This window comes from Sturnira hondurensis, unplaced genomic scaffold (genome assembly GCF_014824575.4).
Source record: "Sturnira hondurensis isolate 20B ecotype Veracruz unplaced genomic scaffold, ASM1482457v3 Scaffold0022566, whole genome shotgun sequence".
NCBI lineage: Eukaryota > Metazoa > Chordata > Mammalia > Chiroptera > Phyllostomidae > Sturnira > Sturnira hondurensis.
In genome coordinates this window covers 10,571,958-10,584,595 of record NW_028095197.1, presented here as the reverse complement: position 1 = coordinate 10,584,595, position 12,638 = coordinate 10,571,958, and the positions used below count along the sequence as shown (strand labels likewise).

Sequence of the window (12,638 nt, the reverse complement as noted above, 5' to 3'; positions counted from 1 at the left end):
AATCCCACCTTTGTAAGAACGGTTACATATAACAGTGCTTTATACCAGCCCAATAAGCTGGACCTTTGGGGGAAAACCGTATTTCAGAAGACCACCTAAACCGGTCTATATGCCCTGCAGGTGAGAACAGAGGCCGATTTACTCACAGAATGAGGAAAGGCCTCCCTATAAGTGCCCATGGAAGGCACTGCCTGGGCAGGGGATGAGTCTCTTGTCCATGGACATGTGCAAGCTGAAGAACAGATATTGTGGAGGGGACTTGAGGATCAGATGTCCTCAAGACAAAAGAACTTGGATCTTTTATTGCATTATATCCCTGAGATGCTTCCTTTTCTTTAGCACAATTTTATTATTTTACGTACAGACCAGGTTCCATGCTCCTTGGTTTACCCCCTTTTTGGGGGGGTAGAGGTGTAAATGTCATGTGCAAGGTTCCCCTTGAGCTCTCCAGATGCAAATTTCCAAGTTCCCATAGAGCTCCCTTCTGCTTTTACCTCCCCAGAAAACATCATATACATACATAGTGCAACAAATCAGTGAACTGATCACAAACTTCGGGCGGGGGGGGAACGTGACGTGTCTCCCATGGTTCCCCTGGGTGAGCATGGCTGCCTCTGCCAGCAGCCACAGTGTGCCTGTGCGGGCGTGTGTGTGTGGGTATGGGCATGGCTATTTTTAAGTGCCAGACGAGTAGGGGGAAGGGGTTGGGGAGGGGCGGGGGTGGCAGAAGTTGGTAAGAACAGGGAAGAGGAGTGTAGGTCTACGATGTTTCCTGCAAAATTTAATTTCTTATGAAAGAGCTGGTACATGTAAAACGAGTTCTATAAAGCTGACAGATGTTTCTTTTCTTTTTTTTTTTTCTGAGAAATGAGCTTTCCATGAAAATCCAGTTAGTGCTTCAATTAAAATGCTGATGGAAACTGGAAGTTCAGGTCAGTGAGGATGGTGGTACCTAGAGATTTTCCACAGCTTCATCTGGGAAGGGTAGACAGGAGTCCCCATCCCCCATCCCAGCTGGGAGAGACTGTCCTTCCTCTGAACCCCCAGTGGAACCCAAGCCTGCACGACCAGGAGGCTGACCTTATCTCTATTGTCCTCCTTCCCAGGACTCATCCTTCCCAGTGACTCCTTCCCAGTGGCTCATCCATCTCCTCAACCAGGCTGGGAAACCTGGAGAGGCAGGAGCCCCGCCCCCCAGAGCCACCAAAGGCACACAGACAGGAGACAGACAGACTTACAGAGGATGAGAAGAGTGAAGGCAAGCAGGCCTCTGGAATAGGAGATTAATGGTGCGCGACAGAACTGCGTTCATTCATCCAAGGTGAGGCCTGTGCTAGGTTTTCGGGACTCACAGGCAATGATGTCACTTTGTGTTTGTCAGGGTGGTGGTGGGGAGCAGAAAGGCCCACTAACAGCTTTAGCGCTGTTGACTAAGCAGGGTCCCTGCAGAATAAATGCGCTGATGGGAAGTGGAGGAAGGAGGCCTGCTTTCTGCTCAGAAGGAATCTGGGAGAGCTTCCCAGGGAACACAGCTCAAAGGGGCCTTCAAGGTGAGCAGCGGGAAAGGGCATTTGAGACAGAGAAAATCGTGCACAAAGGCCAGGAGGCTATGGAAGGAGAGCATGCCCAGAGCATTTCAGCAGGGCCCGAGGCCATGTGGGAGACGGAGCCAGAAAGGGGGGTCAGAAAGGGCCTTGAGGGTCTGTAGTAAGGGTTTTGTCCTGGAGGCCGTGGAAAGACATGGATATTTTCTCCTCAGAGAGAGGGATAAGAACCCGCTGTGGAAAGTGGCCTGGGCAGGCGGGTGGAGGCTAGACTGTAGGTGGGAGCACAGGGTACCAGGGAGGAGCCTGATGCCGAAGTGTGGGTAAGGAGAGATGAGTGTCAGACCAGGATGGACAGAGAGGGACGACAGATGTGGACGTCAGATTGGCCTGTCTCGGTAACGGACAGATCATGGCCAGAAAAGGAGAGGAAGGGGAGTTGGAGCAGTCTGTTTCTGAATCCAGGTGACTGGGTAGTGGGTAGCGCTGTTCACTGAGGCTGGGGACTTGCGGGAGTACGCAGGGAAGATGCTGAGTTCGGGTTTGACATGAAGAGCCCCAGATGGAAACATCGGCAGAGAGGACCAGGAGGGGATTAGAGAGGGCCATTCACAGAAGAGGCAAGGTCAGACTTAGAGGTCAGAGAGGGGCAGGGTGGGTCTGGGGGCTCACACATGTGGAGCCCTCCCACCTTCCTCATACCTTCTCCCCTTTCATCCCAGGAAGGCCGGAGGCTCCATCAAGTCCAGGCTGTCCCTCCAGGCCCTGGGGAACATCAATGACAATCAGCCCACGATGTCCTTGATGAGAATCAAATATCACACAAACCCTTCCCGGAAAAAGAGGCCAGGACTGGGAGGACCCCACACGTGAGGTCCTTGGGCCAGCGGAATGCCAGTCCTGGGCCAGCAGATGCTGAACCCCTGGAGACGAGGGTCACATTGTCTCTTCTGTAGAAGAATCAGGGGCAGGGTTGTACGGGACAGCCTCGGAGGGGCTCCCAGCCCAGGCCCCACACGGACAGCCTACGATGCTAAACTCCACGTAAGTCTGCATTTCCTCTTCTGACTGAGATAAAGCAGCAGAACAATGTGTAGGATGATGTTTTTCTTCTGCTGTTTCTCAGAAGACTCCTAGCAATGACTTGGCTGAGAATTTTTGTTTACAAACATAGCTAGCTGCTCGCTCCCTGTTGTAAGCTTAGGCTGGTACTGGGCACTGCAATCAGTGTGTCCCTCCTTGCCTAAAGGAAGACCTGTGGCGACAGAGAGGAGACGTGACTTCGGTGGCTTACCGGGGTCCCAGGTTTGCCAGTAGCTCCATCTTCTCCAGGAGACCCAGGGGGTCCCGTGAAAACAGTAGTCCCTGGTTTTCCCGGAATCCCAGGTAAGCCAGGTGGGCCTGTGGGGCCTGGGAGGCCTGGGGGACCCTAAAAAGAGACAGTCTGTTAAAAAGCCACAGGGGAAGTGATAAATGCAAGTATACACTGAGCATATATGTTCTATGCATTCTCTCCACTGCTTACTACAACCCTACAAGTACAGAATGGTGTTCTCACGTAGCAGAAAAGCTGGCATTTGAATCCGGGTCTTTCTGAGCACATTACATCATGTTTTATCCTTAGGTGCATGCATACAATACAAACCCAAGTCCCTGGAATTCTCAGAGATGCTCTGGTTAATTTAGTTTTCTGAGTAATCGAGAAGTCAGTCGAAAACTGGCTTTTGGGCTGACTCTCGTTGTCAGAAAGCTTCCGGCACTGTGCTGGTCTCTCTAGCCTCTGTCCAGGTTGGCCAATCCCATCAGCCTGGAGAACCTGAGCAGTGAACCCTAAACCCATCTAATCCTGCCCGGACCAGTGGGTAGAGGGGCAACTGAGTAGAGCCGTCTCTGGGAGCACTCAGCACAGGGGCACAGAGGAAGAGACGGAAGTGAGGCTTCGGCTCAGGGACAATGGTGCCAGGTGCCAGGTGCAGCTGGAGGAGGGAGGGGTTCCCTGGGGGGCAGGGGCAGACCAGTGGGGGCCTGGCCTTGGGCAGGAGGCCAGAGGAGAAAGAAACACCAGAGGGCATAGTGGTGTGGACCAGTAATCAGGGGGGTCACCTCGGGGCGGGGTGGATTTCAAGAGTCTGGAAGCCAAAGTGAAATGCCACCTAGACAAGAGGCCAGTAGGTCTCTGTAATGGGTAAGGGGTTAAGGGTAGAAGCCTATTGGTAGAGGTGAAGGCCATGGACACATCTCCTGGAGAAGGCTGCCCAGAAATGAGGCAGGTGGCAAAGGGGAGGTCCTGAATGTAAAATTATGCGTATACTCACTGAAAACAAAACAAAAGCAATCGACGACATGGGAAAATATATACAAAAATATATGAAGAAGGAAAAATATGATGAACTCCCAGGAGCCCACCCTCAGTCTCAACAATGATGGATAGCAGCTGGTCTGGTTTCATCTGGTGTCATTGTGAGAGCCATCCAGATGCCAGGCCAGGTCAGCCTCCACACTTACTTTTACCAGCTCCTCACCGCAGCCCTGGTCGCCAGAGCCAGAGTCAACGTCGGAGCCCCAGCCCAGGCCGGAGCCCTCAGCCTCCTCTCCCACCTGCAGAGAAAACAGTCTCACCACTTGATTTCAACTGCAGCTCCCCAGCGACAGCATATCACTGAAAACTTTCCCACATTCTGTAGCTCTACCAGCCCGTGCTGCGACCTGGCCTCCTGGCCGTTCCAGCACCTTTCCCCCACTCTAGAGCTACCCCGCCCTCCCCACCCCTCAGCTGTGCAGCTAACATGCAGCCCATCTTCAAACATACTACATGCTTTTACATCTTCTCCTCAGCCTCCTTTCCTGCTTTTCAAATCCCTACGTAGCCTTGAAGGCCCAGTTCCATGGTCACCTCCTCCATGAAGCCCCCCCCCCCCCCCCCCCCCCCTTTTTAAAANACCTCCTCCATGAAGCCCCCCCCCCCCCACCGCATTTTTCAGATGGAATTCATCTCCCTTTCTTTTGTTTTTCCACTGGCCTCTGTTGAGGTCTCAATTTGATGCCAGGGCCACCTGACTTGAAGCTCAGTTGCGTGCAGTCCCTCTGCCACTCTAGACTAGGACCACTCCAGGGTCAGCCCAGTCCTGAGACACCTCTGGGAACCCTGTGTCCAGCACAAGATCTGGCACCAAGAAGACACTCAGTGCACACTTGCTGAATGCCACCCATTCCCCCTAAGAACAAAAAAAGACTTAGTATCTACCGAATATCTAACTGCTGCCATGTCACCTGCACCCAGCAGATAATCGGCTCTTGGTAATTATTTGTCGAATGACCTGAGAAGTGGAATGACCTCATTGGGACCCCTGTAGGTTTGCTGTCCAACTTCTGGATCATGTCTGAAAACAGCTGGTTGTGGAGAGTGCAGAAAACAAAAGTGGAAAGTCTACACGGTAAGACTAACCCAACTTGACTTCCGGGAGCTGTGTGACCTTGAGCAAACTCTTAAACTCTCTGAGCCTCTTCTGCAAAATATCTCCACATACCTAATTGATCGAGCATGTACTATATGCAAGGTAATGTGTTAACTCATTTAATCCTCACAACAACCCAAGGTGTAGGTACTGCGATGCCCATTCTACTCATAAGCAAACAGAGAGAGAGGAAAACAGCACAGTGGGTTGGATGCCCCTCCTACCCACTGTCTTGAAGGACTCTGAGATTTGAAATGATCCCAAAGACTCTCCAGAGTGGACACTCTCTCGACCGTCCCTCTGGTGCTTTGAAACCCTTAGCTCAGGAATCGGGCCATCCATTCCCATTCCTCAAAGATCCCTGACAGTCAAGGGTGATCGGTCTGCACTAGTGATGTCCCAGGGTGAAGTACGGCACGTTCATGTCTCCTGCTCTCCTTTCTCACTCCCCCGCACAACCCCCCTCCCCACACTCCTCTTCTTAGAGCTTTAAAAATCCCATTGTAGAAGTCGTGAGGGGGTGGTAGAAACACCCAAGTGTGTTAGGACCCTAGCGACCTTCACAGTTCTGACGCTCTGAGGCAACAACCACTAACATTTAGGGAGGGTGTTTCCTTCCAGGGGTTTGCACTTGTCTGTTTTTACATAGCTAGACCACACAACATGTTCAAGTTTACAACCAGCTTTTTTCACTTAGCACTGTATGACATTCCCCTTCCTTCCTTAAATACTCTGAATAAGTATAATTGTAATAGCTGCCTATGTTCCATTATTTGAACATACTTTAATTCAATTAATTCCCATTCACTAATTAAACTGCATCCAATTTCTTTCACTACTACGGATAGACAACACAGATTAAAATCCCTGTGCGCAAAGCCTGTTTACACATTGGACTCTCCTTTATGAAGAGTTCTTAGACGTTTCTGAGTCAACAATGTGCAGTTTTATGGTCATTAATATGTGTTGACACAGAACATCCTAGAAGTGACACACCCAGTGACACTCCCACCAGCCATGCCCTCACCCAGAGCCAGCTTCACCAAGCAGAAAGCACAAAGGACGACTGACCCAGTTCCTTCAACGAATCGATGGCTAACAGAAGACGGTGGGAGATCACCGTAGATGACAAGAGCCTTAAGACGCACAATCACCATATGAAACGTGAAGACCTTGTTCAGACCCAGATTCAACCCAGTGCTAGTAAAGCGCTGGCCAGGTAGCTCTGTCCGGGTGCAGCAGGGTTGCCGGTTTGATCCCCGGTGAGGGCACATGCAACCATTGTACATAAGTGCAAAGACCAAATCAGGGTCTCTCTCTCCCCCATCCTCTCTCTATCTGAACAATCACCCAGTAAGTAGAAGAAAACATGTTAGTGAAAAGATTTTTAAACTATGATAGCGCACAATGGGAAAGAGCCATTGTTCATTTTGTCAGAGGGATGACGACATTGCAGGTAGAAGGGGAAAAAAGGGTCCAGGCCAACCGATTCGCGATACCCACTAGAGTACGTGTGAGTTAAGTAATACAGTGTCTGGGATTGGTTTTAAAATACCCCAGCCTGCCTCTGCTCTGCACTAAGAATATGGTGGTAGGAGGTGGAATGTGTGAAGCGCGACTGTTATAACGACTTGACTGCCCAGACACCTGCTTATACAGACCGGAAACGAGGCCCAAAGAAAAGAAAGGACGTGCGTGAGGTCGCACAGGTGCAGGCCAGGATCACAGAAACACAGGTCGGAAGGGATTCAGTCACCGGCCCTCACGCACACCTTTGGTGCTTCGCACCCTCTGCAGTCCCTGCCCCCCTCTCAGGTCTCCCCCCTGCAGATGGGAGTCTCCTGACCTCGGGGATAGGCCTTTGCATCTCTGGGCAGCTCTGCCTGCCAGAAAAGTCTCATTTCGATGTAAAGGCCACGTGGGACACAGAGCCAGGTGCTCTGGGTTTTTCCTCTCGCTTTTTCCTCTGCAAACTTGAGCTTCCCCGTGTGTTCCCAGACTGGAGGTCCCTCCAGTGCCCAAATGGGGGCAATTTGCAAACCAAAAGGAAAAGCCACCTCTGAGTAGGCCGGGGACAGGCTCTTCCCAGGACTTCCCAAGACAAAGGCTCTTCCTTCAGCCTTTGCTTCTCTCCTCTGTGAAACTGGCCAAGTCAAAGCTTCACGCCTCCACTACGCTACTTACCGACATGGTCACTGCTGTTTCAGGAGTCACAGTTGTTTCAGGAGTGGTCACCGTGGGCATGGGGAGTGGGGGCCCCTCGGGGGGAGCGCTGCCTGACTCCTCTGCCTCAGCGGTGGTACAGGGCTCCTCAGTTGTGGCTGCTGCTGAGTCTTCCTCCTCGCCAGGACCCTGAAGGCGACACCAACATGAGGAATCATGTCACCTCCCCCGTGATGCAATGTGCTCACAGCTGCCTGCCAGTCCGTTTGGTGACTGTCATTTCTATGGCACTAACCCAATTTCAAAACACAGTCTTACCTACAACTGTCATTAGCCCCAACACATTCACAGAAACACAGACTCATATCCCCTTCTGCAGTATGTGTGTCCTCTAAGCCCCGGGGCCCAATGACGGGGCATTCACCCACCCCTTCCTCCCGGCAACCCCTTCCTCCTTTGGCCATTCCCTCTGAGAAAGTTCTTCCTGGAGAAAGCTAGAGGGAAGCAGGGTCAGGACACATATCCACCACCCTGGCCCTCTCTGTTACACTCCCTCCATCGCACCCTGCCTCCCTGCAGTTAGGGTTCCCACCACCCTGACCCCTCCCCCACTCCAGGCTGCATGGGCATTTCCTTCTGGGTGGTAACTGCTCCGTCTCATGCTGCTGATACCTCTGACCCCTGGCAAGCAGCAGAGAATGCTAGGACACACTTACAGAAGTGACCTCCCCTTGCTCAGGGGCTGCTGAGGTTATGACAAGAGGAGGGCCACTGGTGGGAGCCCCGCTGGCCTCCTCATCTTCATCCTCGAAAGTGCTGAGGGGCATCTCCGCAGCAGCCGCTGCTGTTGTCAAGGTGCCCTCACTGCCTGGACCCTGGAACAAAACTGGCGTGAGGGACCGTGCCACTCGGTCCACACCCCTGGATGGTGCCCACAGGGAAGAAATTCCTGCAGCCATTGGAATGCTGGCATGGCCACAGCGCCCCTTCCCTTGCCCATCTAAGACTTCTCAGGCCATCCCCCCACCCCCAGGGCCCCTTCCAGCACACCTAAACCTGCATGTCTGCACTAACTGGATGCTCACCACCTCCGCGGGTGGCCTCTCTGTTCCCAGACAGCCCTGCTGGTTAAGTTTCGGTTTCTACTGAATCACACATGGTGCCTAGCGTCCTCACCCTGTGCTGAGGGCTTTGCCTTTAAGGAAGGAGTGGGGGAGGAAGTGCATGAAACGAAGATGAGGGATGAGGGGTGAAGGAGAGCGGGGGCGGGGGGGCGGGGGTGGAGGAAGGGGGTGGTGACACTTTGGTTCATTGAAATAATCCACACGGCTGCCCAGTGGGTGGGAGGGCTGTCAGCTGGTGAGGACGTCCCCTCCCCACTATAGAGCTTCGAGGGGTTGACAGTGTTCCGCCAGGGGTGAAAGGCCAGGAGCCAATGTGTGGGACGACCCCAAAGGCCAGTGCCATTGGTGTGTGATGGCCTGACAACTCACTCCTGTCATTCCCTCAGCGAACACACATCGAGTGCCCAGCATCTGCAGGGATGAAGACAGATGGGTGAACAAGACGTGTGTAATGCCCGCCTCGCAGGGCTTACAGTCTGGGAGCGAGCCGGACATGAACTACTGAGCAAGTTTCTCACTGGTTACAGTTATGTGAGGCCTTCCCAGGAGAAGTGCGGGTGCTGCGAATGTGCCTGTGGGGGACGCCCCAGTCTGGGCTGGCATCTCCCAGACAAGGTGATGTTTGAGCTGCACTCTGAAGGTGAAGCAGGAGCTAAGGAGGGGAGGAGGGAGGGAAAGCTTCTGGGCGGGGAGGGGGTGGTATGGGGAGATTCTGAGGCAAGAAGAGGCATGTTCGAAAACTCGAAAACGGCAAGGTCAACGAGACTGAAGGGCTGAGAGCTGGGAGAGCGGGCCCCAGGACCCAGTCAGCGAAGCTGGCCAGGCCAGATCCTGCAAGCCTTCCTTGTAGGCCAGGTTGGGTAGCAGAGTCTGCGGGACGGCTGCCCCCACCAGCAGGAGTCAGGGCAGACACTGGGGTGGGCCAGGCACAGACCCTTGCCAGCACCTGGGCCGGAGACAGTGGCTCAGCCCAGGGCGTGGTGCTGCCAGCAAGACTTGATGGTTGGTGGGATGCGGGAAAGAAGAGGGAAGAGAACCCTGGGTTAGGACTGGGGGTGATGGGGCTGTTCATTTGAGGTGGGACCCCGGGAGGAACAGAAATGAGGAGTCCAAGTTGAAGTCTGCTGAGCTCGAAGAACTTGCAGGACACCCATCCTACTGACATGATAGGGACAGACTTGCCAAGTGTCCCGGGACACCTGTGTCCTGCCTTCAGGAGCTGGGAACAGTGTTCTCACAATGCTTAAGGAGAGGGCTGACAAGTCCTGGCTGTGCCCCGGGCCCCCGCTGGGCTGCACCCTGACCCTCCGCCGCCCTCTGACAACCTGTGCTCCCTCCCAGAAGCAGGCCATGCGGAGCCCTCCATCATCCCTTCTACTTGCAGCTCGCTCGCCTCCTCCCTGGGCCTGACCCCTGCTGGTAGAGGCGGTGGCCTCTGCACCAGCCCTGGGTCTCACCCTGATCTTGCTGACTCACCCACCCCTCCATCAGGCTCCCCATGGCAGCAGGGGCTTCACCACCTGCTCCCTCAGGGGGAGTATCTGGTCAGGAAGGTGCCCCCCCACCCCACTTGGGGTCCTCTGGATTTGCTGAACAGAACGCAGACTGGCCCCTTGACAAGGCTGGGTCTGCTTCCAGCTGCGACTTCGACCTTACCAGAGGGACCCCTTCCCCAGGCTCCTGGGTGGACACGAAGAAGGCTGGCCCCCCAGTGGGCACACTGCTGGCCTTGGCTTCCCCATCAGTGCTGGTGGGCATCTCGGCCTCCTCCACTGTTGTCGCCGATGAACCTTCTTCAGTATCTGGACCCTGCATAGGAAGACAGCACGGGGACCAGGTCAGTGATCAACAGTGTGGTGCCTGGGGGCAGCAGACAAGCGGGGCCCCTCCTACCCTTACATCCTGTTGCTCCCTCACCTTCAAAGCATTTGCACATCCAAGGCCTCACTTTATACCACTGCCCTGACTGGGCCACCTACACAGAGGCCTTGACCTTACACACCACCAAAGGTGTGAGCACCCCAGCCAGTAGGGTGGCTGCATGTTCATCCCATTCCTCCCTGCTGACCTCAGCAGCTGGCACTTGTCACAGTCCCTGCCATCCACCTTCCACCACTCCTGAGAGTGAAGCTCCCACTGAGCACCCTAGTCGTGGTGCTGGGACCCCAGGTCCTGGGACACACAGCTTTCTAGTAGGACAGGTTAGCTCGCCTCACTCTCCTAGCCCAGTGCCCTCTGCCTGCCCTCCCCAAGGTCACCAATGGTCACTGTGACAGACCCAACTCATGCCCTACTCTTCTAACCTTTACTCACCAGGAATCCTGGCAGGATCTGCCAGCGTTACCCCAACCCAGAGTGAGCCAACACCACCCTCACCTGGAACAAGACACATCCTCTGAGCCACACCCTGCTCCAGGCTGGCTTCTCCAAACCTGTCTCCACTCGGGGTCAGGCAACCTTCCTAAAACCTACTTCGACTACGTCATTCCTTCTTTAACACCCTCAGCAGCTCCTTATTTCTGCTGAACGCTCTTAGGCTCTTTCTTATGACTTCCTTGGACTCGGAGGCCCCTCAGCCATGCTTCCCTGCCTTCAGTCACTCACTCCTCCCTCCACAGCCGGGCAGGGTGTTAGGTCTTGCTGGGCTCCTGTTGATGTCTCCAGGCCTCTGCTCCTGCTGGTCCACCTTCTGGATCACCTGTCTCACTGCCATCTGCTAGGCCACTTCTAAACATCCCTTGGTCTCACCTTCAGCTCCCGTTCCCCAGGAAGGCTCCCTGGGCCCAGGAGTCTGGGTCCTGGCCCCCTTTTCGGTGCGCCAGAGCCCCATGTGCTTCTTTTATTGTACCTCTCACCCTCCGTCACCAGGAGGCGATCTACCTCATTTACCTGGTGCTCAGCACAGTGCAGCCCCCTACCGACATCTGTTGAATGAGTCAATGGACAACTCAGCCTCTGAATCACTGTCCACTCGAACTTGGCCCCGCTAGGCTGTAGCTCTGCATTTTGCAAACAGATGAGCAAGGCCAGTGACTGCTACCATGTGAGATGCCCACCGTCTCCCAGAAGGAGGCGAAGTGGAGCGTGCACTCCAAGCTACTTACTGAAGAGACCTCTTCCCCAGGTTCCTGGGTGGACATGGAAAGGGCCAGCCCCACAGTGGGCACACTGCTGGCCTCTACTTCCACTGCAGTGCTGACGGTCACCTCGGCTTCCGCTGTAGTGCTGACAGCCACCTCGGCTTGTTCGGCTGCCGCTGTTGATGCCAAACCTGCTTCAGTGCGTGGACCCTGAAACAAAGGCATCAGGAGGGACAGTGTCGCTGGAAACACAGCCCTGACCCACGGGCCTGTACCAGGGAGAACAGACTGCCTGTCAACTTGCATTTCAGCAGCTTCTTTCCCTCCACGCACGTTCTTGTCTGGACTTCACCCCAGCCCCAGGACCAGCCCAGAATCACAGCATCCGGGACAGCAGCAGGTGCAGGGCACCTGTTTGAACGCACCAGAGACCAGGAGTCACTGCCTCCTGCGTCAGCCTGCTCCAGCTCTGGGACATCTATCTAGGTGAGTCTGCCTCCCTGTGACCTCTCCCACCTGCGTGTCCCAAGGCCCGAAGAACACGTTGAATGTCTTTGCTCACGACAGCGCTTCGAGGCGCGCAGGCAGCAGCCCCATTGCCCTCCGCCCTCTCAGGCTAGATGCCTGCTTCCTCTCCCTCCCTGCGACTGTTTCCTTCGGGGCACACAGCCTTCTCCGAAGGTCACACAGCAGGTGCAGGACATGGGGCAGATTTGGCTGCTGGTGCCAGCAAACTGACTATGTTTATCTCAGTTTCCAAGATGGTGGCGGCTGTTTTTAACTTTGGGGTTGTTTTGGTTTGCAAAACAACCAATCCAGCTCGTTTGGATACTGAAAGCTGATGGAGACTGGACAGATTTCCTTGCTGCAGGACTTCTCAGAGCCTGTGGGGAAGGTGTAAAGTGGAGCATTTCCTAGACTTAATTGACAACTGCCCTTTTCTCATGTAACATACTAAGTCCTTGCAGAATACTGCATGCCCCCCCAAAAAAAATACAAATAAAATAAAACAGGGAGGGGATGATGTCACAGATTTTAAAATGAGACTCTTTCGGATGCAACTTTAGCTCAAGTCCCAAGGGGCTTTATAATGAAGTATAATTAACTAATTGATTGTACAAATTAAGTACAATTCCACAGTCATCAGCTACCTTCTACTTGCTAAATGAAGGAACCAGGCCACTTATGTTGGACATGCTAAGAGACAGTGAAGTGAAATCAGTTCCACCAGCATTAGCCCATCACCTGCCTCCAGGCTGTGTAAGAAAAAGA

General features: G+C 54.0%; 1 protein-coding gene across 2 annotated transcripts in view; it reads right to left on the bottom strand.

The window, feature by feature from the left end:
- The window catches only part of COL15A1 (collagen type XV alpha 1 chain), a 92,989-nt gene that overhangs the window by 36,298 nt on the left and 44,053 nt on the right, over positions 1-12,638 (bottom strand). The window contains exons 9-15 of one of the 2 annotated variants that reach the window (XM_037035897.1): positions 11,391-11,576; positions 9,943-10,095; positions 7,879-8,037; positions 7,184-7,351; positions 4,050-4,142; positions 2,839-2,973; positions 2,247-2,309 (exon numbers count right to left, since the gene is read on the bottom strand). In XM_037035897.1, the coding sequence (XP_036891792.1) occupies positions 2,247-2,309; positions 2,839-2,973; positions 4,050-4,142; positions 7,184-7,351; positions 7,879-8,037; positions 9,943-10,095; positions 11,391-11,576 (957 nt within the window). The remainder of the gene's footprint in view (positions 1-2,246; positions 2,310-2,838; positions 2,974-4,049; positions 4,143-7,183; positions 7,352-7,878; positions 8,038-9,942; positions 10,096-11,390; positions 11,577-12,638) is intronic. The other variant, XM_037035898.1, reaches the window with a different exon arrangement.